Source organism: Argentina silus, assembly GCF_951799395.1.
Source record: "Argentina silus genome assembly, chromosome: Y".
Lineage (NCBI taxonomy): Eukaryota > Metazoa > Chordata > Actinopteri > Argentiniformes > Argentinidae > Argentina > Argentina silus.
The window spans coordinates 7,470,474-7,498,386 of record NC_139654.1 but is presented as its reverse complement, the minus strand read 5'-3'; the positions used below and the strand labels follow the sequence as shown (position 1 = coordinate 7,498,386).

General features: G+C 46.6%; 1 protein-coding gene across 1 annotated transcript; it reads right to left on the bottom strand.

Moving 5' to 3' along the window:
* Positions 1-367: 367 nt before the first annotated feature.
* On the bottom strand, positions 368-21,920 carry LOC310823757 (ubiquitin carboxyl-terminal hydrolase 2-like; the record flags this gene model as incomplete). Its single annotated transcript, XM_083696602.1, has 8 exons — positions 368-379; positions 807-887; positions 972-1,075; positions 1,251-1,273; positions 1,315-1,426; positions 1,900-2,023; positions 2,325-2,375; positions 21,243-21,920. 8 exons carry the CDS (start codon positions 21,918-21,920, stop codon positions 368-370), a joined length of 1,185 nt encoding a protein of 394 aa, XP_083552728.1.
* Positions 21,921-27,913: the final 5,993 nt, after the last annotated feature.

Genomic DNA, 27,913 nt, shown 5'->3' with positions numbered 1-27,913 from the left:
ACCCTGTGTGGGCTAGCACTATGGCTCGATTGCTAAGACAAGCTAACATTGTTCTCCTTCCGTCAATAATCACTCGCTACATCCTCTGTATCATTCATGCACAATAACTGCGCAGACACCTCCAACTTGTCCCATTATAATTGCAACTTTATTTGCGCAATATCAGCGCATCCACAGTTTGAAATGCTAGCTCTGCATATCCCCAGTCGGCTGCTCTAACAATGACTATAGAATTCTACTATAGAACACTCGTGAAACGGCCTAAAAAAACCCACCCAGTTGAATACAATGGTAAAAAAAAACCTACGTTCTTAAAGGTTAATGAGAGATACTCAGACGACAGTGTAAAGTAAATCAAGGAGAGTTTTTAATGAGAGAACTGGGGCACGGCACATAAACAAACACTGGGGGGAAAAAGGGTAAAATAAAGGTGGAGAAAACCAAGCTCTGTTAACTAAGGTACGCGCTTAACAAGCGGAATAACTAGAACTAAAGAAATACGAAACTGGACAATGGGGTAAATGACTAGGATTGTGGAGCAGACAGGGTACTCACAGACAAACAGGGAGAATCTCCGACAAAGACATGGGGAACACACAGGCTATATATAACAAACAGGAGACAAAATACACAGGTGAAACGAATGCTGGTAGATTGGGAGGCCACTGGCCCCGTACCGCCAGAGGAGGGCACCAGAGTCACCAGACAGCAACCTCAGGCGTGACAGAAACATTGTCTGCCATCTGATTGGCTGTGGTATCATCAGGAGGACCATTTCAGGAGTGGTCTGTTAGTAGAACACTTACTGGTTTCTCATCACCGTCGAGCACGTCCTCTTTGGTGAACAGCCTCATACAGTCCATCAGACTCACCTCCCCGTAGCCGTTCTGAACACACATGGAATATATCAAAAACTGACATTCACACCGACACCGACACACACACACACACACACACACACTGTTACTGACCTTGGCGATAGGTAGAGAGAGATCCCAGAAGGGGTCAAAGACAGTGGAGCAGTAGCCACAATCACTGCATATCAGAGAGCTCTTCAACTGACCCACAAACCCGTCTGGAAAGGAATGGGAGAAAAAGAGCGTTAGGATCTCCTAGGATCCTGTTGGTTGAACGAAACACACGCACACACACACACATACACACACACTCATTTAACATCATGTCAAATCATTGTCAATATCATAATTGATAGAAAGTGATTTGATTATTTTACCTTTGTGGTCTGTGACTCGCTATGATGTAAACCTCAATTCTGTTCAATTCAATTCAATTCAGTTGGTGAACTCAGCTTACTTGTATCCCACGAATCTGGGGGCGTATCTCTGGATCTGAGTTTTGAACTCAGAGGGGCTGACGGCCTCGATGCTCGATGACGTCCACATAGTCTGGAGCAGCTTGGCAAATTCTTGAACCAGGATCACAAGACAGATCAGATCAGATCAGCTAGGCTACCACTGGAATCTGATTGGCTTTGGCACCATCCTCTACCCTGCTGCCTTCCGTGAGTGTACTGTACTTCCTTCCTTCATCTCCCCCCTCCCAGATTTCAAAGCATTGGATTGCATTGGCATGCGTTTCAACCCTGTTTCTTACACTAATAAAATGTTTTTAAATCTATAAGAAGCAGTGAATGCCACAGCCAGCTATTGTAGAACAGAAGAGAGCAGATTAATCATAATTTGTTGTTGTCTTTAAGGAGAATCTATTTATGCATCAAGTGAGGCTGGTGGAGGTAGAAATCGGAGAACGGGCTCATTGTAACGCATGGAACAGAATGAGGAATGGTATCAAACACATTGTGTATGCATTGCAATGGAACATATTGATGACAATATTAAACAATCACCCGATGCACATAATAATAACGCAACATCTCACCCTCCATAAGAGCTGTGTTGGTGCGGCTGTTGTTGTTAAGGTCTCGGCGGTGAGAGTTGTGCAGACAGTAGTCTCGTAGGCTGTTTGTGTTACTGAGACACTGGAGGATGGAGTTCATGAAGCACTGGAGAGGGGAAAAAAAAACACACACACACACACATACCACACACACACACATAGACACGCACAGACACCCACAGTGTGTCAGTTGTTTCAGTTTCTGTCATACAGGACTTGTGTGTTGGACAAAATAGTTTAGATGTTTTTCAGTGGCTTTAGTTTGACAAGCTATATTTCTCTCAAGAGTAGCATTAGTGTAGTTCAACTAACCCTAACCCTAACCCTTGTTAAGTAATTTAGTTTAAATACAGTACATTTTCAGAGTAGATTCCCCAACACTGTGTGCACTGTATAATGGCATTTACTGTATTGCCCAGGTTCCGTATTCCTACCAGTCCTTGGGCACTCTTTGAATTCTGGGGAACAAAAACAAGACAAAAAAGACATTATTTACCACAGAATGTGTAGCATTCTGAGCATTTATAATAATATCAGTTTCCACACAAAGGTTTGGCAGAGACTTTAGGTTATATTTTGTTAATAGCAAAGCATATACAATATTGATAATCTGACTCCAATGTAATTATCACTATGTGCAAAGAATTATTGAGTTTGTGCTGAATTAGTGCAAGAAAGGTTAAATAGAATGAATCAAGTGAGGCTTTAATAATACTGTATACTTATATGACTATTACAAGGCGAATACTTCATAGAGAAATGTTACATCCTAATACAGAGAGAGTAGAGAGAGAGAGAGAGAGAGAGAGAGAGAGATGACCATAGGTCATTCAAAACAATGCTACTCACAACATGATGATAACCTTAAATTAGGAGCTGTTGATAAGGAGACCCAACCACAATTGATCTTATTACATCCAAACTGATGACATCATAACTTTGACACCTGAAGACATTCCACAGAGCTCACAGCCATTTTTCTTCTGGGGGATGGTAAACTGAAGAAGATAGGGGCAGAATTAAAATGCTGCCACTATAAATAGGGGAATGTGATTAGTTTTCCAAATGTGTGGTAGTTTTATTGTTTTACTTGAGAGTAGCCATGATGTTTTAGGGCTGAAACAGCCTATTTTCGTCCACATTTTCCCCAGTCTGAAGTCTTGTTAGCCCCGCCCACTTACACATCTTAGTCCAATAAAAAATCAATTTTTGGTAAATCAGGAAGGAATTTTTACAACTCTTTGAAGCCTCCAGTAATTTAATTCTGCTGTGCGTGGCTGGTGTACGACTGACCACAGCTGTGACCACCAAGACACCAACCCTCACCTGACCTGAGATCAGGTTCTACTATAGGCTATCTCTATGACCACAACCACTGACTGGTCCCATGATACCTGTGTCCTGGGATTGTTTCATATCCCTCCAATGAGTGACCAGAGAGGGACCACAGTGTGACCACAGAGGGACCACAGCAGGACATGTGGGCAGGACATTGCTGGGAGCTCTGTCCCTGTAGTAGTGCCTGACAGTTGAAACAGGACAGCGTGTACAGTAGTGTGTAGTTCCAGCTTCTTCTAGTGGAAGAGCTCTGGCATTTTAACGACTATATAAATAACCTCAGCCACCTGCCCCGCTTTCCCAACAGAAAAAAAAAAACATCCAACTGTTTAATTAACTAAGGATTATCTAAGTCCTCAGTTCTCTACATTCCATGCACAATAAAGCCATTTATTAGCCCCGGCCCGCCACATCCACATGAATCCACTTCCTGAAGTGGAACGGTAACAAACAAACAATAAACAAACAATACTTTAATTGCCATGCAATCAATCATCAATCAATTGTGTGGTATTTTTTTTGCATCATCCCCCCTAACCCCCAGGTTGGACAACTTTCATTAGAAAAACAGAAAGAATTTCACATTTCAAGAAAACGTTTTACTATATAGTTTATGGTAGTACTGCAACTGTTACAGAAAATATAATATCTTACAAATATAAAAAATCAAGCAGGTAGTTACAACAAAAAATGGCATTTCTGTAGAACACAAAAAGTGTCAACAAAAACATTTACACTAATCTACTCTCTCCTGTCTGCCAGGCCACATGTTACGTTACTGATGACCTATTTCAGTTGTGATTACAGACTGTGTACAATGTATGGAGTAGAGATTCACAATAATGGAAGAAATAGCTATATGGTGTAAGGAAATAATTCAGTTTTGTTGGTCAACACTTACTCAATTGATTTGTGTGTCTTATGTAGAGAGTTGTGTTAACTGTTTTGCAAAAAGGTGCATTTTGCGTGAAAGCAATGAGAAATGACTAAGTGTTTAGCTGAAAATGTTACTGTTGTGCTCATGTATGTTATTGCTGTGGGCATGTGAACTTCAGTTTAATGAAATGAGTGGGCGAGTGAGTGATTCATTCCATGCATTCCAATGAGCCCGTCCTCCGATTTCTACCTCCACTAGCCTCCCCTTGCCTACTGGTTATATTTTATTTAATAGTATTCATTCATCTAGATTTGATAATATTGTACACCGGTCCTGTTCATATAAGCAAATAGAAATACAGACATAGCCTAGCTTGATACATTGTTTCAGGGCAGGGGAGTTTACATAATGGGTGAATGAACTGTGTATGCCCTCTAAAACTACATCTGAACGCAACTGTACTCATGCTACTCTAATCTTTCAGGCTTTTTTTTTCTGGCTTTTATAACCATGCAGTTCTCTTCGTGCATGCCTGCCTGCCTGTTGCAAAGATGTTGAGCAGCATGGCACTACTTGTCCTGACTGGCACTCACAGTCCTCAGATTAAAGGTCTGTGTCTAACAAACTCAGGCCTCAATTATTATTATCCATATGATGTTGACCCAAATTAGGATGATGATGTGTTCTAAATACCCGTAATACTGTACATCCAGCTGACAGCTGTGGGTACAGAAATAGTCAGTGGAAAGCCATGGAGGGGCATTGGAGAGCCTGCTTCCAGATATAGCCAACTCACATGTGTTTGATACCATTCCTCATTCCATTCCATGCATTACAATGAGCCCGTCCTCTGATTTCTACCTCCACCAGCCTCCACTGAGCCAACTCCTTTGATCATATAGCATGATGATGACAACGATAGGCCTTCAGACCTCCGACCCGGCTACTGATCTCTACGGATCGTACCCTGGTCTGGACCCATAGTCTGATCACAGATCTGTCTGATATAAGAGTACTTAGGCTAAACCAGGGGTGCCCAAATGCGACCCCAAATTGACATGTTTTATGCTGATTCTCTCCTACTGTTTAATGTATCAATTTTTCAGTTTGTAATAGCCTCTAATCTTGTGTTTTCCTCATTGTGCTTATCTGTCTGAGGGCTCCTCAAAACAAGACTCCAGTTCCTGAATTTGTCCAGGATGAGTCTACTCCACCCTATATCCTGCTCCTTGCCGCCACACCCGGGTCCCATCAGAAAGCTGCCCTTCACTATGGACCCCTGAACTCTTGCACCACACCGCATTCCACATTAGTTTACTCTTCAGCATCTGATCAGCCAGAGGAAGATGGTTCCCCCTGGGGTCTGGTTTCTCTCAAGGTTTCTTTCTCTGAGGGAGTTTTTCCTTGCCACTGTGCCCTATATTTTTCTCGCCTCTGGGGAGTTTTTTCCTTGGCTTGCTCCTGGGAGTCTATGTTTTGGTGTTAGATCATATTGTTTGTATTGTATTTATTGTTTATATTGTTTCGTATTATTTTGTTGTGAAGCACTTTGTGACATTTGTCTATGTAAAAAGCACGAAACAAATAAACTTGATTGATATCAATCATTTCCTGTGACCCCAACAACTTGATTGCTGGCTATGCCAATGTGACCAACTGGTAGTTTATAAGGTCTTGGCTCTAGAGTGCACGACAACGCCACCTGGGGCCTTTCCCACCAGGATATTACAGAGGTAAGCTGTTACACACCTTGCTTGAGACAAGCGGGTTCCCACACAGATACGAAACAAAGTAAGGACAGAGACGTGATCTCAATTATAAAAATAAACAAGATTTATTTATAAATAACAGTAAAAGGCCACTCTGTCATTCGTTTAGTTATGCCTTAGCAAAGAGAGGGGGGTAATGGCTGCCACCAGGTAGGTAACTGTTATAACACAGCAAAGATATAGTAGAGCTGTTGGGGAAGGGGTGGTTACCTGTCCATGAGAAGTGGGCGACACACCACTCGTGCTCTCGTTTCCAGTGCCTATCCACACAAACACACACACACAGGCACAAGACACTGCAAAATGTAGGTGATCACAGATATGGTGAATAAGTGCAGATTACCACTACAAAAACACGGTGCGCAGTGCAGGGGGAAGACTTGACTCCGGCGACCTGTCCCATGAACAGCTTCACTAGCTCTGGAAGGGAGAAGGGACAAGGAAAGCTGGACATTAGATGTTGTCTTAAATGCAGCAGACTACCGGGACAGCCAATACCCCATGTATCTCAATGCCGTGGGGGAGGGAGCCAAAAAGAGGCAACTAAGTAGACGGCCGATTCAGATAATACAAAACTAAACAACCAGAGAAAGAAACAAAACCAAAAGGGGCAAAAGCTACTATTACATCGTAAACTTATGGTAGGCAAAACAGCAGTGGCAACTGCTACCTGAGGACACAAACAGACAGAGTAAGCCATACATGAATACACAGCATGAACATAATTAACAATATTAATTACAAGGTGCACTAGGCATTATCCTACTATACACTTAAATAACAGGCTAATGACATGGTAAGCTCACAAGAGCTGTTCAATAACCAAAAGGCCGTGCTTCAGCTTAAGACAGAATACCAATTCCATAGTTAACAGACAACATTTGTATGGATAATGTTACCTTTGTTGACTGTCTCCAAGGCAACACTACAGTACGGTCGCTGAGCGTCTTTTCACCCGAGACCTATGTTAAGACATGCTATTAAATGTACGCAGAAACCTCTGAACAAGGCAGCCTGATGTTAACCAACCAGTAATACAAATGTAAATGTAAATACCTTCAGTAGTGCTAACGTAGCCGACTACTCGGAAGCGTCTGGTGACAGTAGAACGCCTGTAGCCCACAATTTAGCATTTAGACAGAACGTTAAACATATGCAGTGGTACAGCGTAACAGAGGAGGCAGTGGCACATACCTTTTTACTGACGAGCGCTGTGAAAACAGATAAGAGCTGCAACGTATACAGAACCCAGGAATGTCCAATAGCCTACTTGTGAGCTTGTTTTATAGAGTGGCTTTGCCGCTAATAGATGATTAGCCGCTGACTGGCTAGCTGAGGGGCGTGTCAGAGGGAACTTGGGCTACGGTACTCACAAGAGGACAAACCTCATATGGCAGCGGTTCTGCTGGTTACACCAACACATAATAATGACGTCCAAGTGTTATCTTTTGTTGGGGACAATAGCCCACATGGATAGAAGGACAATGGCGTTTGTGGTGGGTAGGTAGGGTGTTTTGGCAGCCTGATCCCAGACCTGTTTGTTTTGAGGTCTCTGTGGCCCTTTAGGACAGACTTTAACATCAGAGGTAAACTGAGGTGAACTGTCTCATGAAGGAGAGAGTTACAGGAGCTAACCCTGAGCAGAGAGAGGAGTGGCCTACTACACGTGTGTTAGGGCTGAGAGGTAATGTGGTGGACCCAAAAGCGGAGAGATACTCAGACCACAGCGCGAAGTGTAGGAGAACAGGAATCTTTAATAATAACGGGTAGGGACACAGGAACAAACAAACACTGGGGTCAAAACGATAAAACAAAGGCGGAGAAACCAGCTCCGTAACAAAAGTACTCACTTAATAAGCGGAATATAATAATCACAGGGAACACAGGGACTGGCGACAATTGCAAGGCTCACGAACAGACAGACTGGTACTTTCAACAAACGGGGAGGACACGGAGAGAATCTCGGACCGGGACATGAGGGAACACACAGGCTAAATAGCAAACCGGGGACAGAATACACAGGTGCAGCGGATGAGGGTGAATCCCGGCAGATTGGGAGGCACTGACCCGTGTGGCCGGAGGGGGGCGCCAGAGTCACCAGACAGAACCCTCAGGCGTGACACACGTGGATCCACCTGGCTCTATGGAATGCAGAGAGAGAGAGAGAGTGAGTGAGTGAGTGAGTCATGTGTTTTAGAGGATCCCTGGCAGTGCATACAATTTACATTGACATTTACATTTATGGCATTCAGCAGACGCCTTTATCCAAAGCGACTTACAACAAATACATTTGTTTAAGTAAGTGAATCATCTATCCATCAGTCATCAATGCTCAGACCAGGAGCCATAGGCAGTCACAATGCTAGAAGAAGGAATTTTTTAGAGAGAAATTTGTACAGGGGGGTGAAGAGGTCATTAGGAGGGACCGTTAAGATGTAGCCTGAAGAGATGGGTCTTCAATCTACGGTGGACGATTGGTAGTCATGACAGCAGTGGGAAGCTCATTCCACCAGCGGGGCGCGAGGACAGTGAAAAGCCGTGACCGAGTAGTGCGGCTGCTGCATCCACATAGAGGTGGCGGTGCCAGGCAGCCATCCGAGGTGGAAGAGCAGAGTGATCGGGCAGGGGTTTGGGGGCTGACCATTGCTTGCAAGTAGGGAGGGGCTGTTCCCTTTGTCACCCGGTAGGCGAGCACCAGGGTCTTGAATCTGATGCGAGTTGCTACCGGGAGCCAGTGAAGGGTGCGGAGGGGAGTAACATGGGAGAATTTGGGGAGATTGAACACCAGACGGGCGGCAGCGTTCTGGATGAGCTGCGGAGGCCTGATGGTGGAGGCGGGGAGACCGGCAAAAAGTGCATTGCAGTAGTCAAGGCGAGAGAGTGTTTGGACCAAAAGTTGTGCTGCTTCTCTGGTGAGGAATGGACGTATCCTTCTGATGTTGTAGAGGAAGAATCTACAGGAGCGTGCTGTCGCTGTGATGTTCGCCACACAGGATAAGTGGTTGTCAAGGATCACCCCAAGGTTCTTGGCTGTATGGGAGGAGGTTGAGCTTGAGGTGGTGGGCTGACATCCAAGCAGAAATGTCTGCAAGACACACAGAGACACGTGTTGCCACCTGTGAGTCAGAAGGGGGGAAAGAGAGAAAGAGTTGACTGTCATCTGCGTAGCTGTGGTAGGAGAAACCATGTGAGGAAATTACCGAGCCATGAGATTTGGTATAGAGGGAGAACAGTAAGGGCCCTAGGACAGAGCCCTGGGGGACCCCAGTGGTCACCTGGTAAGAGCGATCGGCCAGGTAGGATGCAAACCAGGAGAGTGCAGAGCCAGAGATGCCCAATTCTGAGAGGGTGGAGAGAAGGATTGTGTGGTTTACTGTGTCGAATGCAGCAGACAGGTCCAGAAGAATGAGAACAGAGGAGAGGGAGGAAGCTCGAGCGGAGTGGAGGGCCTCCGTGACAGCAAGGAGAGCAGTCTCAGTAGAGTGCCCAGCCTTAATTGGTGAGGGTCAAGGAGGTTGTTCTGAAGGAGGTAGTGAGACAGTTGGTTAGAGATAGCACGTCCAAGGGTTTTAGATAAGAAGGAGAGAAGGGATACCGGTCTGTAGTTATGAACAGCAGACGGGTCAAGAGTTGGTTTCTTGAGAAGAGGCTTGACTCTGGCTGTCTTGAAGGCAGCTGGGACAGATCCTGTGGACAGAGAGGAATTGATTAAGGTGGTAAGGAACGGAAGGAAGTCTTTGGAGATGGATTGGAGAAAGGGGGAAGGGGATAGGATCGAGGGGGCAGGTGGTTGCCCGCTTGGATGTGACCAGTTTTAGAACATCATCAGGGGAGAGGGGGGAAAAATCTGATGAACCAGAGACCGGGTGTAGCGCAGTGGGTTTGGGAGGAGAGGTAGCAGTGTTGGCGAGAGGTAGAGGGAACGAGCTGCTAATGTCATCAACCTTTTTTTCAAAGTAGGGAGGAGGGGGAGGAGGTGGGTTGAGGAGTGAGGAGAATGTGGAGAACAGTTTCCTTGGGTCAGAGGCAGATGATTGAATTTTAGAATGTTAGTAAAAAGCTTTAGCAGCTGATGCAGATGAGGTGTAGTTGAGGAGGAGAGAGAGATAAGGGTCTAGGTCATCAGGGAGGCCAGTTTTTCTCCATTTCCTCTCAGCTGCCCGGAGCCCTATTCTACAAGCTTGCAGGGTTTCAGACAGCCAGGGAGCGCGTGGAGAGGATCGTGCCGGCCTTGAGGTCTGTGGACAGAGAGAGTCGAAGGATGAGGAAAGAGTGGACAGGTGTTAGGGTGGGTGGTAGTGTGGTGGACCCAAGTGTGGAGAGATACTCAGACAACAGAAGAACCCTGCACCCGCCGGGGACGTGGAAGGTCGGATGTGTCCCACGGCGAGCGCCTCCTCGATGTACTCCCTCATGGCCAATGTCTCAGGTCGGGACAGGGAGAACAAGCGGCCCCTAGGAGGCGTGGAACCCGGCAGGAGGTCGATAGCGCAGTCGTAGGACCTGTGGGGTGGCAGGCTCGTGACTTGCTAAAGACCTCCGCCAGGTCCCAATACTCCGGGGGAACACCGGTTAGATCGGGAACAGGGGAGGTGGGTGGCAGTGGGTGGGGAATGGGGGTAAAGGAACTGGATGGACAAGGGTGGATGGTCGATCTTACCCCCAGAACAACCTGCCCGGTAGCCCAGTTAATCCGGGGGTTGCTGGAAGCCAGCCAGGGGTGACCCAGGACGAGGGGGCAGTCAGTAGTCTCAATGATGAAAAAATGGGCCTCCTCCCTATCCACTCCCATCCAGCCGCCAGGCTCGTGTCCATCAGGTTCCCCGCTGCTCCAGAGTCGACCAGGGCGAGGACCCTCTGTGGGCCGGAGCCCCACTGCACTGCGATCTGGAGAAAGGTCCGGGAATCTCCAGGCATGGAGGGTGGATCCCGTCCCGCTAGCACCCCCCCAGATACTAGCGGGACTGCGTTTCCCGACTTCTCCGGGCAGGCAGTGCAGCGGTGACCCGACCGGCCGCAGTACAGGCAGCGCCCCTCGCTCAGGCGGCGCTGTCTCTCCGCCTTCGGGAGGTGCGCTGCCCCCAACTGCATGGGCTCCTCCTGAGGGTCCTCCCCCGGGAGATGGGGAAAGGGTTCTGGGTAGGGAGGCTCAGGGGGAGGCGCGCCGCGTGTCAGCCGTCGCTCCCTTAATCTCTCCCGGCGACGGTTGTCCACGCGTATGGAGAGGTCGATGAGGTCGTCCAATTGCTCCGGGAGCTCTCTGAAGGTGAGATCATCCATCATCACCTCCGCGAGCCCCTCGGCGAAAAGGACGACCAGCGCGCTCTCCTCCCATCCTGCCTCCCTCGCCAGGGTCCTGAACTCCACGGCGTAGTCCGCCCGGGAGGTGTCGAAAACCTTCCGTATCTCCCGGGTGAAGAGAGCGACGTCGGAGCATGCCGGCGTCTGACGCTCCCACTCGGCCATAGCCCAAGAGAGAGCCCGGCTTGTCAACAGGGTGATAATGTACGCCACCTTGGAGCGCTCCGTGGAGAAGGATGAGGGCTGCAGACTGAACACCAGGGAACATTGGGTGAGAAACTCTCTGCAGCCCTCCGGACGTCCGCCGTAGCGCTCAGGCGGGGGTAGGCGCGGCTCCCGTGCTGGGGTCTGGGGAGCTGGAGTAGGCGGTGTCGGTGCGGGTGCAGCGGCGGCCTCCTGAGCCTCCGACATGGAGCAAACCATGAGGGTAAGTTGGCTAACACTTCCCGCTTCCCTCGGGAACAGGGGAGGTGGGTGGCAGTGGGTGGGGAATGGGGGTAATCGGGTGGGGAATGGGGGTAAAGGAACTGGATGGACAAGGGTGGATGGTCGATCTTACCCCCAGAACAACCTGCCCGGTGGCCCAGTTAATCCGGGGATTGCTGGAAGCCAGCCAGGGGTGACCCAGGACGAGGGGGCAGTCAGTAGTCTCAATGATGAAAAAATGGGCCTCCTCCCAAGGGGCCCCCTCGACCTGGAGGCGCATGGGAATAGTGCGCTGGGTGATGAGGCCAGCTCCCAGGGGTCGACCGTCCAGAGCCCGGACCGGGATGGGCTCCGCTAGCTGGATGAGCGGGACTCCCCATCCAGCCGCCAGGCTCGTGTCCATCAGGTTCCCCGCTGCTCCAGAGTCGACCAGGGCGAAAAGGACGACCAGCGCAGGCGGTGTCGGTGCGGGTGCAGCGGCGGCCTCCTGAGCCTCCGACATGGAGCAAACCATGAGGGTAAGTTGGCTAACACTTCCCGCTGTGCTGCGGAATCCTCCCGCAGCCTGAGTATCTCCGCTGGGTCCATGATGGCGTCCGAGATTCTGTTAGGGTGGGTGGTAGTGTGGTGGACCCAAGTGCGGAGAGATACTCAGACAACAGTGTAAAGTTCTTAAGGCAGGGGTTTTAATATCAAAGGTAGGGAGTCGGGAACAAACAAACACGGGGACCAAACGGTAAAACAAAGGTGGAGAAAACAAGCTCCGGAAATAAGGTACTCACTAACAAGTGGAATAGTAAAACGAACGGGAATCACAGGGACTGGCGATACAGGCAGACAGACAGGGTACTCACAAACGCCAGGGAGAATCTCGGACAAAGACATGGGGAACACACAGGCTATTTATACAAACAGGGGACAGAACACACAGGTGGTATGATTAAAGGTAGATTGGGAGGCACTGACCCGTATAGCCAGAGGGGGGCGCCAGAGTCACCAGAAGGCAACCTCAGGCGTGACAGACAGGAGGGTGGAGGAGGCTGCATCAGTGGATAGAAGGGAGAAGGATTCAACAGAGGGTAGGGCAGATAAGACAGAGGAAGTGAGAGCGGTGAGTGAGAGGGTACGCAGGTTGTGACGAGAGCATACAGTGTGGGTATAGACTGACTGGGAGGGGGAGGATTTGAGAGGGAGAGGGAAGGATACAAAATGATGATCAGAAACCGGAAGAGGGGTAACAGTAAGGTTGGAGGTATGGGAGGATCTGGTGAAGACAATGTCGAGCTGATTGCCCGCCTTATGAATGGGAGGAGAGTGGGACAGGGTAAGGCCGAAGGAGGAGAGAAGGTCAAGTGCTCCAGACGAGTGAAGCATCTCTGACTGGATGTTGAAGTCACCTAGTAGTGTGAGCGGTGTGCTGTCCTCAGGGAAGAAGCTGAGAAGGACATCCGTCTCATCTAAGAAGTGGCCTAGCTGACCTGGTGGACGATAGATAGTTTTACAGTGCTGTGTCCCCGTTGCGTGGGGTTTTCTCATGGTGTGACCACCTTCTGTGACCAAAGAGAAAAATAATCTGGGTGCCATTAGGCTACTATCGTACTAACTCTGTATTGATATCAGACACCTTTACTTCAAACACAAATTTCACCAATAGGTTAAGACCAAATATTTTCACAGCCAATATTTCCATCAGTCTTGCTTCTTACTGCGTTGCGTTGATTTCTCAAAATCTTATTCCCTAATTCGTTAACTAAAACAAAATATTTGTACAGGCAAATTATTTGGTTACAAATGCGACTGGCTATAAACCTAGGTTACACAACTCTGGTTTCCGTATTGATATAGGCCTAATTATGCTACATAACAGACTTCACTCATAAAATATTATTCCCAAATTTGTCGCCAGACTGAAACGTTACTGGAACCTGTAGTGCTTATTTGATTAATTATCAGTCTTGCTTCTTTCAGTTTTGCATTGATTTCTCAAAATAGTATTCCCGAATGTGAGGCTATATGCCTACTGCATTAGGCTACACTCCTAGCTCTCCACTTTGCACCCTATTATGACGTGTTTAATGATGTCACCTAAAAACTCCTAAACAATCTCTACGTCAAGACGTCATCTTTCACTGTAGTTTCGTACTGATTGGGCCAATCAGTGTAATTTCATAAATGTCCCATCTGTATGGCAAAACCCATCATTCACCCAAGTTTCATCAAAACTGTCCAAGTGGTGTCAGAGAAAAGCTTGTGACATACGAACGGGCAGAGACCGAATCATAGTCCCCTCTCCAATTTCATTGGTGGGGGACAAAAACACCCAGTCTTCAAATGCAGCTCAATAGCAAGATTAGGCTTATGTGTCTGAGTAGTAAACCTACACTTTCCAGCTTCCAACATGTTATTACATAGCTATTACGTGTTAGGATGACTACACAACCTTGGGGGATGAAACCCTGACAACAGCTTTCACCTCACAGCTGTGAAGATCAAAAGGTAAACTGGGGCCTGGTGTTGTCACTCCTGCTCAGAGCATGTTTCCCAGCACACTCAGAACCGAACCGAGCCAAAGGAGGCAGTGGGAGGTACAGAGCAGGTGTGCACCAACAACAAGCCCAGCCAGCCAGCAGGCAATAAGGTGTATTGTGTTCTCATGCATTTCCTCATTATATAACTCAAACAGCTGCTCAGCAAGATGCACAGCGCACACACTGGTTACGAGTTATGCCAATCAGCCTTTTGTATTTGACTGGACTCATGTACCGTACAAACAAACAAACAAACAAACAAAAGAGACACTCCAAGATGACAGCATGAATGTTCAAGGTTCTAATAAGATCATCAATCATGAGTATTCAATCATTTCGGTGGCCAAAGCAACAAGCCTCTGTCACAGCAACAGAAATAGTCTGAAAACAGAGCTCTTGACCAACCATTTTACATTTTATTGGCTTAAATGATAGCCCTGGAGCTTGGATAGGCATACTATTACAAACAGTGCAAATAAACAAATGATAGTAATACTCTGAATATATACTCATACATGTACTCATGTAGTTGGGCTATATGTATCAGAAATATAAGAGTAACTGCTGAGAGATTAATTTAAGGCTATACAGTGCTGCTTGAAAGTTTGTGAACCCTACAGGGATGGTCATTATTTTTGTATAAAATATTAAAATTAACTTATAAAATCTTTATCTAAACCCCAATTCATAGTAAAGACATTCCAAATAAAGGACAGAAACAAAAAAATATGATATATTGTTATTGTTTATTTAACGAAAGTGGTTTATTTAACAAAAACTCAGATTTCATGTGTGCAAAAATATGTGAACCTCTTCGGTCAATATCTTGTGGCACCTCCATTAGCAGCGATAACTTGGAGTAAACATCTCGTATAGCCACTAATCAGTCTGACATCTATTTTGAGGGATTTTTGCCCACTCCTCCTTACAGAACTCAGCCAATTGAGTGAGGTTTGAGGGGTGTCTGGCATGAACTACCCACTTCAGGTCCTGCCACAGCATCTCGATTGGATTTAGGTCAGAAGTTTGACTCGGTCAATCCAAAACACAAATCTTCTTTCTCCTGAGCCATTCTTTGGTATATTTGCTTGAATGCTTTGAGTCGTTGTCTTGTTGGAAGACCCATTTTCAGCCCTGCTTTAGCTCCTTGACTGATGACTTGACGTTCTGTTCAAGAATCTCCTGGTATACCTCAGAATTCATGGTTCCCTTAATGATGTGGATTCGTCCAGGTCCAGAGGAGGAAAAGCAGCCCCAGATCTTGACCTTCCCACCACCATGGTTGACTGTTGGGATAAGGTTCTTTTGGTGGTCGGCAGTGTTGGGTTTTCGCCAAACATAGTGGTTTTCCACTTCTAGGCCGAGTTGCTGTCATGTTAAATGCTCTCCATTTGTAAATTATTTGCCTCACAGTGGACTGATGGAGCTCAAATCTTGTTGAGATGATTTTATAGCCTTCCCCAGATGTGCTCTCACTACCCTTTTCCTGATGTCCTCTGAGATCTCCTTTCCTCCTGCATGGTGTTCCTCCTGCATTTTGCATTCACTTGTATGGGTAACACAAAACTGACCAGGTTTCTTATCTCTATTTATCAGAGTCCCGCCCAAACTCTTTCCTAAAGATCTCTCCTTTGGCTGGTTCATTTGGTACCCAATTATTTACCCACCTGATTTTACTTACCTACTTGATTTCACCAATGCAACTTGGGGTTCAGTTATTTTTGCACCTGCATTAATTTCTTTATAATTTCATTTTTCTACTACACGCATGATTTCCTGTAAACCAACATATGGAATTGGTAAATATAAACCTGTTATGTCAGATAAAAAAGACTGGTTCTGATTAACTACAGATTTCATGGTAAAAACTAAAAAAATCTATAATTGCACAAGGGGTTCACATGGTTCATCTGCCAGAGACCTGATCCCTCCCAGCGGCTTAGCTGAGACTTACCGCTGGAGTGACTTGCTATGTTACATCACCATCAAGATTCACCAAGGAAACGCAACATCAACCTCGACTGCACCATGATCAGATAGCAACACACGTCCTACCTGTAAAATCACTGATACAGATACGCGTTCCAAAGAACACTACGGCACGCATGGTTGTTCTCTTCTCTCTCTTACCTTGGCCTGATTGATGAGAAGCCCGACAAAGGTTGACACCAGGACCGACCCCGACATTCCGGAGCTTTTGCGCCGCATCTACAGTATTGCTTCAAGAAGGGATCCTCTGGTACGGTCACCGTGTAGGACTGTCGCATGTGTATTCCAATGCTCAGATATGCCGGTACCCTGGTATTGCAAGCAAATCACCGGTCGTCCTCCTACTGAGCTACATTATTTTAAAGTACCCAGTATGACAATCTCTCACACGGCAAGTACTTGCAATCATGTTGCCTGTTTAATTTGAGGATCTGAGGATTACATTTTCCACACTCAAGTGACCAAGGCACTAACATAGCAGCTATCTGCCCAAGATAGGGGATTGTTGAACAGGACAACATTATGTAGACGAGAGTGTGTAATGAAAATGAAATTAACAAAAAAACTGTACGTTTGACACCATTCCTTATACCATTCCATGCATTACAATGAACCCGTCCTCCAATTTCTACCTCCACCAGCCTCCCCTGTTCAATACCAACATCAGTAGGCCTGTAGTTCTCAGTGCTAGTTTGAATTACCCAATTGCAACACTGGCTTTGGTCTGTGTGAATGTCTAGTGTTTAAAGGGACATGTTTTTCAATTAATGTTAGACCTCATTTTCCACTTACTTGGAGTGTTGTAGTCTTATCCAGACAATTGTTTTCGGTCATATTTCCATTCTTGAGCTTTCTTTGGCTAGCATTTTGTTACACAGGAACGTCTGCGAAACCAAATGACGGCACACAGAGAGGATAGGGTTTAGCCCGAAGGCGTATTTATTATTAATAATAATAATAATAATAATATAGGGAGAGGGGTGGTGGAGAGGATAATCCAAGGGGGTTGTCAGGGTCCGGTCCGGGGTCGATAGCGGGAGGTCCAGTGTTCGGGAGAGGGGAAAGGCGCCGTGGGGTAATCCGTGGGGAGTAGTCGGGGTTCGGTCCAGGGGTCGGTAGCAGGGAGTTCCAGTAGCGAAGAGGGGGTAGGGGCTAGGTCTGTGGATCGGTAGAGGAGGGGAATCCGAGGAAGACAAGGGTTCTGGAGGCGCACAGGAGAACGAGATGAGTCACAAGGGAAAAGACAAAACACAAGGGACAGCTAGGAACTCGGGAGGGCTAGAAATGTCGTAGCGGAGATACATAAAGATTACCGTGAGGTTACAGTACGTTCTGGCACTGGAGTGATGACCGGGCAGGGTTCTTATAGGTGGGTGATTGGGAATGGGTCGCAGGTGTGGTGATAGGAGATAGGGAACAGGTGCGCTGTCGACTGGGGGCTGGGCGCTCCAGCGATGATCGCCGTGGCCTCGAGGTGTTGCCAGAGGGTTGGTTAGGGGGAGGGACCGTAACACATTTAGCCATACCAGTGTACATTCATGGGGTCACCTGTACACAAAAGAAAACGGCTTTCAAAATGTCTCCATTTAAATGTAAAACATGATTTAGTTATCGAGGTACACTGGTATGGCTAAATGTTAGCCCCGGAGCTATTACGCAGAGACGTTCGGGTGGAACCAATGACGGCACATACGGTTATGCCGGTTAAGGCGTCTTTAATAATAATAATAGGGAAAAGGGAAGGGGGAAAAGTGGATAATCCAGAGAGAATAGCTAAGGGTCTGTCCAGGGTTCGGCAGGCGGGCGAGTAGTCAGACAGGCAGGGGTCGGGCAGGCAGACGGGTAGTCAGACAGGCAGGGGTCGAGCAGGCAGACAGGTAGTCAGACAGGCAGGGGTCGGGCAGGCGGGGAGGTCCAGTAACAGGAAAGGGCTAGGTCCGTGGAAGGGTCGAGGCGGAATCCAAGGGGGTCGGGACTGCAGGAGGAGACACAGGGTAAGGCAACGACGAGGAGACAAAAACGCTGAAGCGTAGCGATGAGAATACTCTAGGGTTACCGTATGGTCACAGTACGTTCTGGCACTGGAGTGGAGTTCAGGCTGGGTCTATGTAGGGTGCTGATTGGGGATGGGTCGCAGGTGTGCTGATTGGGGATCGGGTCCAGGTGTGCTGTCGACTGGGAGGAAGACGCTCCAGTGATGACCGCCGCGGCCTCGAGGTGGTGCCAGAGGGTTGGTTAGGAGGGGGAACCGTAACAGGAGCCAGCCAAAGAAAGCTAAAAAATGGAAACATGACCCACAAAAGTGTCTGGATGTGTCTACAACACTCCAAGTAAGCGGAAAAATTACATAAAACAACTAACATAAAAACCTGCACAAAGGCAGACCTATTTTACATGACCCAGATGGGCCTGAACATCGCGCACAACACAATGCTGAGCTATTGGTCATTCCACAGGTCTGATGATGACGCTTATAAGTTTTCACAAAAAAAAACAAAAAAACATTCGTTGACCGAACATGGGAGAAGTCAGACTAGACTTGGTAAAAAATATTGTGGGTTCAACAACAAGTCTAGACATACAGTACAGCAACAACGAGACACACTTCAACCACATGTAAAGAACTAGTGTGGCTGTGTGGGCACAATGGGCATCAGGCATCCGTCAGACAGAGGTTTAACAATGGACTCTGAAAGTATGTTAATGCTGTGGTTACGAGGAAGACCTGGCTCTAAACTTAGCCACCAGAGACTCTCACCCTCTGAGGTAAAATTAACAACGAGGCATGGTTTTTGTTCGGATTAGCCTACACTGAGACTTTATGAGACTTTGAGTTATAAAACTAAGCACTTTATTTTGCTAGAATAGCCTGGAATAACTGTGGCTACTTCATCCAAAACCTTTGGGAGGTGGTGTGAGTGAGTGAGTGACTGGCTGCAGCTGCTGTTCTCAGTATTGTGTGTGTGTGTATGTGTTGTTGAGAACTGCGCCAGCGAGGAAGAAAACAGAGAAGCCTCTGGCTTGTTCTATTTACCACAACAACAGCGAGTTAACACGGAACCAGAGCATGATGGATTCGGTGCAATAACACAACTGGCTAATTACTTGACAAGCACTTCACAAGCCCAAAGCAATTTTTTATTTTTATTTTTTTCATCCCGAAGCAAGGGAGGGATCTGAGGGATCTGTTTTGGGAGAATTGCTGTACATGTGGGTTGTGAACGATCGCCCACCACCACCCCAAGCCTAATTTGATTCATTCTATTTGACTATGTTTTGCTAATAAAATATAGCCAAAAGTCTCAGCCAAACCTTTGTGTGGAAACTGACCTTATTATAAATCTATCTACAGTTTGTGGTGACCCGCGACCTGACACTGGTTGAAAATGACTTTGAATCGATTCATTCATTTTGTGGTATTGGTTCTTGGCAAAGGTTTTATAAACGCATTGTTTGTAAGGAAAACTCTGCATTTGAATAGCGTTATAAACTAGACCTATTTTCAGGACCGATATAAACCGTGCTTTGATAGTTTAAAGTAATCACTGACCACATGTAACAAATACAATGGCTAGAGATAAAGAGACGTGCATGAATTAATTGAGAGGATCTTAAAACAATAAGGGTATTGATCACTGAGAAGGCCTCGAAAATAATACTCTTGATGCGCTAAATGCATTACTGCTAAGCCAAAAATCCTATAAGGAGACTATTCAGGAATTGAAACTCGATAACTTTGGCCACGACAAAACAGCAGGAGAAAGATGCAGAGATGATTGCTTCATTAAACAGTGATGTTAAGCGTTTACAACAGTGCATTAAGTCACTGAAGAGTGATGCATTCGATAATGACAATGGAATTAGTTCTGTTTCCCAAAGCGATTCTGAAACCTCAAACAATACTGCGCATGACACTGTTTGTCAAAATACGATTGCGCATGTCTCTGCTGTCTTGACATTGGCAAATTGCACAGATAAGAGAACAGAGTCTTCTATCGGCCATTCAACAGGTAGTCGATTATGGGAGATGAACTTAAGTAGTGGGCTTCTTGCGCAGGTTTCACACTATCCTGTGTGTGCGCCACGAGGATAGCGAGAAAACGTGTCATGACTCTCACACTCCATTCATGCCTCTCATGGTAGCGAGTCACTGTGCCAGTGATGTGTTAATACAGCAATTGATTTTATAGTTGAGTTTCTCTAAGTGATACATGCTTAATAGCCTATTTTGGACTGATTTTCAGTTTTATTTGTTACATCTATGTTCCAGTGGTTCCGTATCTATAAATAGCCTACCTTTGAGACTAGCTCAAGGAAAGAGCTGTGTTATAAGTCGATGAGACTCTTAAATATGGTATGTGAGAGGGTTATATGTTTAAAGTTGATATGCACGACTTGTCAGCATGGGTTGTCATGTTAAACTTCACATAGCATTTGCATGGCCTGTCTGGAGTGAAGCCAGGACAACATTTCTGCAACACCATTTGTAGTTAACCTCCCCCTATCTGCAGTGAAAATGGCAAATCAATTTAGCAAATGTATATGTTTATGTAACTAAACAACACATAACGTGTACTTCAACGCAAAACATTCGTTTGGAAAAAGGGAAGGTATGTACTGTGTTGGTTCGTGTGCTGCTAGGCCAACAACCTGGACGAGTCCACAATCTTCTTGGACCAGTAAGCATTGTTTTAAATCTTACCAATCATGGCACCACAATACTAGGCTAGCAGTCCAGTCACTTCACTTCTGGGACATCTGACCTGAGGGCGGGCGGGCAAGCGAGTGAGCGTGTGAGTGTGCTAATAACAGTGCAGTGACCACCAACTATGCTGAACAAGAGTGCCCCTACATGGCCATACGCTGCATTGTCAGTTGCCAGATATAAATCTGAGCTGTATTCCGTGAGGTGAGAGACATTCACAATCACATCGCTGCAGACATAAATGCAATGTGTAAAAACTGACATGATTCCCTATTCTACAGCACTTCTCAAGAACTCACACCTATTCTGCAGAATACATTCCTATCTGAATGTTCTGTCATGTTGCACTCTCCTAAATGCAAAAGTGAAGCAACCACTGCTGCTACTTTGCAGAGGGCCTCCTGGGCGGAGCTGCGTGAGAGGACCTCCTGGGCGGAACTGCGTGAGAGGGCCTCCTGCGTGGAGCTGTGCAAGAGGCCTGTGTAGCTGGATCTGGAGCTGCTACAAGTGTAGGAGTCGGCCAACTCACTGGCCCTGCTCCGATAGCTGCTCTGCTTCAAGGTGCTGTAGGAGGAGGAGGAGGGGGACGAGACGTCGGTCAGGCCCAGGGATGAGAGGTCTCGGGTCAAGTTGCTCTGGCTGGCAGACCTCCTCCGGCTGAGGGAGATGGAGGAGGAGGAGAGGTAGGTGGGCTGGCCTGAGGAGGATGAGGACGAGTAGCTGTAGCTGGAGTAGCCGGAAGTGGCACAAGTGCCCCCACTCAGCCCAGACCCATAGCCCTTCACCGGGGTGCAGCTGAGGCTCTCGCTGCGTCGGCTGCTCCCCAGGATGTTAGTGCGGGGGATGGGCAGTCTCAGGTCGCGATCACAGTCTGGGTCGTAGGAGGTGCCGTAGGTGGCGCTGCTCAGGTAGGAGGAGGAGGAGGTGTAGCCTGAGGACTTATAGGGCAGCTTGTCCCTGTCGTGGTACGAGCTGAGGGCCGGGCTCATGGACGTGCCATAGGAGCTGTAGTGGCTGGTGTATGAGGAGCCATCCGTGTAGCGTTTGCCCGTGGAGGACACACGAGACATGCTGCTGGGGTCTCAGCCACCGCCAGTGACCGCATCGACTGCAAGAGAGAGAGAGAGAGAGAGAGAGAGAACTTAGTGTGTATCAGAGCAGTCCGTTCGTATTATAGTTAGTTGACCATTAGAAGACTGGACAGTGATTGGGGCCAACAGGGTTAAAAAATAAATAAAATAGTCACCCTTGCTTATTTTGAAAACATTGACAGACCACATAAACTCACTTGTATTCTGCTTTCCAGATGATAGGCCTACAGCAAGCCTACCCGAACCAGCGAATTCATGTGACTCTCTGAGGAGTAGATTACACAATATCGGCTGTGTCAACACGATTCAACCTGAAGTAACAAGAAGCAACACTGGAGCGCTGCTCACGCACGATGCAACCGACTGGAACAGCGTGCCTGATGATGTAGCCTAGATCAGTCAGAGATGTATTGCATGCACAGCATCCCTCTCCCATCTCGTTTAGAATACAATTGTATAAATCAGTGGAGGAAGGCTGGTGGAGGTAGAAATCGGAGGATGGGCTCATTGATGGAACGGAATTAGGAATGGTATCAAACACACGTGCCCTGTCCCAGGGCTGTAACAGGAGAGACCTCTCCCAGAGTAGCTGGATGTTTAGGTAGCACAGTCTGTCAGGCTGCAGAGAGACAGGCTCTTTTTCACAAGGCAGTGCCGCGTCTGAATAAATAAAAGGATCTGGTGTTGTTGAGTTCAGTGGAGGAGGCTCCTATTTCTTTAATCTCTCTCTCTCTGTGTGTGTGTGTGTGTCTCTCTCCATCTTATAGATGCCATTTAGTTGACGCTTTTATCCAAAGCGACTTACATTGCAGTGAGTACATACATTTTTCAGTATATATGGTCCCAGCAGGAATCAAACCCACAACCTAAGCGTTGTTAGCGCCATGCTCTACCAACTGAGCCACAGAGGACCAGAGGATCTTCCCCCTATCTCTCTCTCTTACTTTGTTACTCATTACAGGCCACAGGGGTATCAATAATTCAACATATGGATCTGGAGTAGGCAGCGCGCTGGAGACAGGCCAAGGCACACAGCTCTGTGTCGAGCCAGACTGCTGAGGCACTGGGCCACTAGCTAGGCTACATCCATACACCTGACTCTGCAACTGTTACGAATCAGAGCTAGTGAACCCAACTGCAGAACACAGAGTCTGGACACAGGTATAAAATAATAGAGTATTTAATGAAGGAATTGGGGAAAACGGGAAGGCAGGGTAGACTGGGCACACAGGTAGGCAGGGCAGGCAGGCAGGGCAAGATAGTGGGTAGTCCAGGCAGGGGTCGATACACGGGTAGGCAGTTCTAAGAAAGGCAGATAATCCAACAGGGAATTCCAGGCAGGGGTCGAGTCAAGGGCAGGCAGCTCGGGAAGGCAGATAACCGACAGGGGTTAGGCAGAAGCACAGTCCAGAAAACACTTGTAGATCCGAAAACTGGAATCAACAGACTAGAAATGCTGGGACGTATAGGTAGGAAGTAAAACTATGACGAATTGGCAAAGAGTGGACAGAAAACCAGGATATAAAACACAGATGGGTGATGAGTAGACGAGCCACAGGTGTGTAGATCGGCAGGTGGAGATGATGACGTGAATGGGCCGAGCCTGGAGCCACGCCCACATATGGAACACACAGACTGGGGAGAGGGAGAGGGACTGATACAGGCTAGATGGAAGTGGAGGGCGTGACAGCAATGAGACTAGCGACTGTACTACTACTGCCCATACACCCAGGCCCTGCCACTAGGCTTAAAAAGCTATATTCACAGACCAGGTACATGATAATATTCATCTTATCTCTCCACAAGACCGTTTTCCAGACCTCTGCAGGCTTTTTAGGTACTTTTTAGCAACTATAACCTGACCATCCTTTTTGAGGATAACTAAACAGGATTCATGCCTACCTCCTGGTGTTCTGGCTATGTCTCTGATAGATTTTTCTGATATTTCTGCATCATAATGGCTTCCTTGACTTTCACTGATGTCTCTTTGGTCCTCATGTTCACAGACACCAATAGCAGACTCCAAAGGCAAATGCAGAATCAATACTAGACATTGACAGCTCTCTTATGCCTGCACAAATAATGTGACAGAACACACCTGATGAACCAGGAACACCTGTCAAGCCAATTTTCCAATACTTTTGGTGCCCTGAAATAGGGGGACTATGTATAAATGGTTGTAATTTCTAAATGGCGAAACCAATCTGAAAAAGGAAACATTGAATTAAATGTTTTTTACACACACACACACAATCTGTCTGTCAACATGCACAGAGCACCTTCTGGCTACTCTGCATTTTAGCCTCCCCTAAGGTTCCACTAACTGGTGGTTTCCATGACAAGCAGCATTTGTTTGCTTGCTACGAACACATAAAGGGTTTAGACACATATTCAAAATTCACATTTAGAAGAGGAGTAGCACTGGGTCCATGGACTTGCTAATTGCCTTATCCCCTACAGAAAACCATAATTGGGAGGAAGAGACAAGACTACTATCATCTAAACCTGCATATTGAAGATATATACAGAAGTTTACATACACTTGTAAAGAACATGTATGTCATGGCAGTCTTGAGTTTCCAATCATTTCTACAACTCTTATTTTTCTGTGATGGATTGATTGGAGCACATACTTCTTTGTCACAAAAAAAAATTCATGTGAAGTTTGGTTCTTTTATGAATTTATTATGGGTCTTCTGAAAATGTGACAAAATCTGCTGGGTCAAAAATATACATACAGCACCTTAAATTATCAATTTTGGTGATGTAGAAAGTTGTGTCAATCAAATTTGCTTTGTGGCATGGCCTCTTAACTTCTTATGAGTGATTATGATTGACTACAGCTGGTGACTTATTTCAGCCCATTTAAATAAGGCTTGTTTGATACACTCATTACACTCAGCCAAAAACGCTACAATGGGGAAGTCTAAGGAGCTCAGCACGGATCTGAAAAAGCGCATCATTGACTTGAACAAGTCAGGAAAGTCACTTGGAGCCATTTCAAAGCAGCTACAGGTCCCAAGATCAACTGTGCAAACAATTGTTTGTAAGTATAAAATGCATGGAACAGTTGTGTCACTGCCACGATCAGGAAGAAAACGCAAGCTATCACCTGCTGCTGAGAGAAAATTGGTCAGGATGGTCAAGAGTCAACCAAGAACCACCAAAAAGCAGGTCTGCCATGAATTAGAAGCTGCTGGAACACAGGTGTCAGTGTCCACAGTCAAGCGTGTTTTACATTGCCATGGGCTGAGAGGCTGCCGTGCAAGAAGGAAGCCGTTGCTCCAGAAGCGGCACCTTAAGGCTCGACTGAAGTTTGCTGCTGATCACACAGGACAAAGAAAAGGCCTTCTGGAGGGAAGTTCTGTGGTCAGATGAAACAGAAATTTAGCTATTTGGCCACAATGACCAGAAATATGTTTGGAGGAGAGAAGGTGAGGCCTTTCACCCCAAGAACACCATACCTACCGTCAAGCATGGTGGTGGTAGTATTATGCTCTGGGCCTGTTCAAGATTCAAGATTCTTTATTTGTCACGTGCATACAAGTATACAGTCAAATGCAAAAGTGACAGTGCCACAGAGTAGTGCACAATACAATAAGTTTTAAAATACAATAAAATAAAAATAGAAGTACTAAAAAATACAGTATGGACAGTATAAACAATATGAACAGTATAACCAGTAAGCATATAAGTAAGCAATATAAATAGCAGATGGATGATTATGTGTGTGCATATGTGTTAAGATGACAGTGCATGTGTGAGTGACTTGAGGGGGGCACTGGTGGGGTCATCGTTGACGATTCTGATGGCGTGGGGGAAGAAACTCAGCCTTAGCCTCTCTGTTCTTGCTGCATGACAGCGGAGGCGTTTTCCTGACCGCAGCGGCTGGAACAGTCCATGTTTCGGGTGGTGAGGGTCCTTCATAATCCTGTAGGCTCTGGTCCTACACCTCCTGGTGTACAGGACATGGAGAGGGGGGGTTGGAGCTCCCATGGTTTTTTCTGCCAGGCGAACCACCCTTTGCAGAGCTCGCCTGTCCTGGGCCGTGCTGTTACCGTACCAGACGGTGATGTTGCCAGCCAGGATGCTCTCCACAGCTCCAGAGTAGAAGGACTGAAGGATCCTCCGGGAGACTCTGATTCCTCAGTTGCCTGAGATGGAACAGGCGCTGCCTTGCCTTTCCCACCAGTGTGCTGATGTGGGTAATCCAGGTCAGGTCTTCTGAGATGTGGACTCCCAGGTATTTAAAACTGCTCACCCTGTCCACAGCAGTCCCTCCGATGTCCAGCGGTGTGTAGGCCCTTAGTTTTTGTGCTCTCCCGAAGTCCACAATCAGCTCTTTTGCCTTGGAGACATTCAGGATGTTTTGCTGCCAGTGGAACTGGTGCTTTACAGAAAGTAAATGGAATAATGAAGAAGGAGGATTACCTCCAAATTCTTCAGGAAAACCGAAAATTATCAGCCAGAAGGTTGGGTCTTGGACGTAGTTGGGTGTTCCAACAGGACAATGACCCCAAACACACATCAAACGTGGTAAAGGAATGGCTAAATCAGGCTAGAATTAAGGTCTTAGAATGGCCTTCACAAAGTCTGACTTAAACCCCATCAAGAACATGTGGAGTGTGCTGAAAAAACAAGTCCATGTCAGAAAGCCAACGAATTTAGTTGAACTGCACCGATTCTGTCAAGAGGAATGTGGTCAAAGATTCAACCAGAAGCTTGCCAGAAGCTTGTGGATGGCTACCAAAAGCGTCTAATTGAGGTGAAAATGGCCAAGGGACATTTAACCAAATATTAGCATTGCTGTATGTATATTTTTGACCCAGCAGATTTTGTCACATTTTCAGAAGACCCATAATAAATTCATAAAAGAACCAAACTTCACATGAATTTTTTTTTGTGACAAAGAAGTATGTGCTCCAATCAATCCATCACAGAAAAATAAGAGTTGTAGAGATGTTCCAATATACAATGTCTTCGGAAAATATTCAGACCACTTCTGTTACACAGGAACGTCTGAGGAACCAAATGACGGCACACTGAGAGGGTAGTAGTATTTAGCCCGAAGGCGTATTTAATAATAATAATAATAATTATAGGGATAAGGGAAGGGGAAGAGTAGGGTAATCGGGGTCCGGTCTGGGGTCGATAGCAGGAGGTCCAGTGTTCGGGGGAGGGGGAAAGAGCCGTGGGATAATCCGAAGGGGTAGTCGGGGTTCGGTCCAGGGGTCGTTAGCGGGAGGTCCAGTAGCTGAGAGGGGTAGGGGGTCAAAGTTCAGGTAGGGGCTGGGTCCCTGGAATGGGTTGATCAGAGGGTCTGAGGAAGACGAGGGTTCTGGAGGGGCACAGGAGAACAGGGTAGGTCACAAACAGGAAAACAAGACACAAGGAATTCACAAGAGTTCTCTGGAGGGCTGAAGCGTCTGCAGGTCACGAGTAAAGTTACCATTAGTCACAGTACGTTCTGGCACTGGAGTGATGACCGGGCAGGGTTCTTTTCGGGTGCTGATTGGGGATGGGTCGCAGGTGTGCTGATTGGCGATAGGGTGCAGGTGCATTGCCGACTGGGAGCTGGACGCTCCAGCGATGATCGCCGGGGCCTCAAGGTGGTGCCAGAGGGTTGGTTAAGAGGGGTAACCGTAACAGCTTCACTTTTTCCACATTTTGTTGTGTTATAGACTCAATTTAAAATTGATTTTTTTGCCATCAATCCACACACAATACCCCATTATGACAAAGCGAAAACACGTTTTAGTCTGCAAATTTATTAAAATTGAAATACAGAAATACCTCATGTACATAAGACCCTTTGCTCTGACACTCTTAATTAGTGTCTTAATTTGCTCAAATGCAAAAATGTCATCAACAAATCACTCAATAATTTGAATTGAGTCCATCTTAATGCAAGGATAATAGTTTATGTGATTTTGGAATTCATATATTTGTTTTTATAGTGTATCTGATTTGCA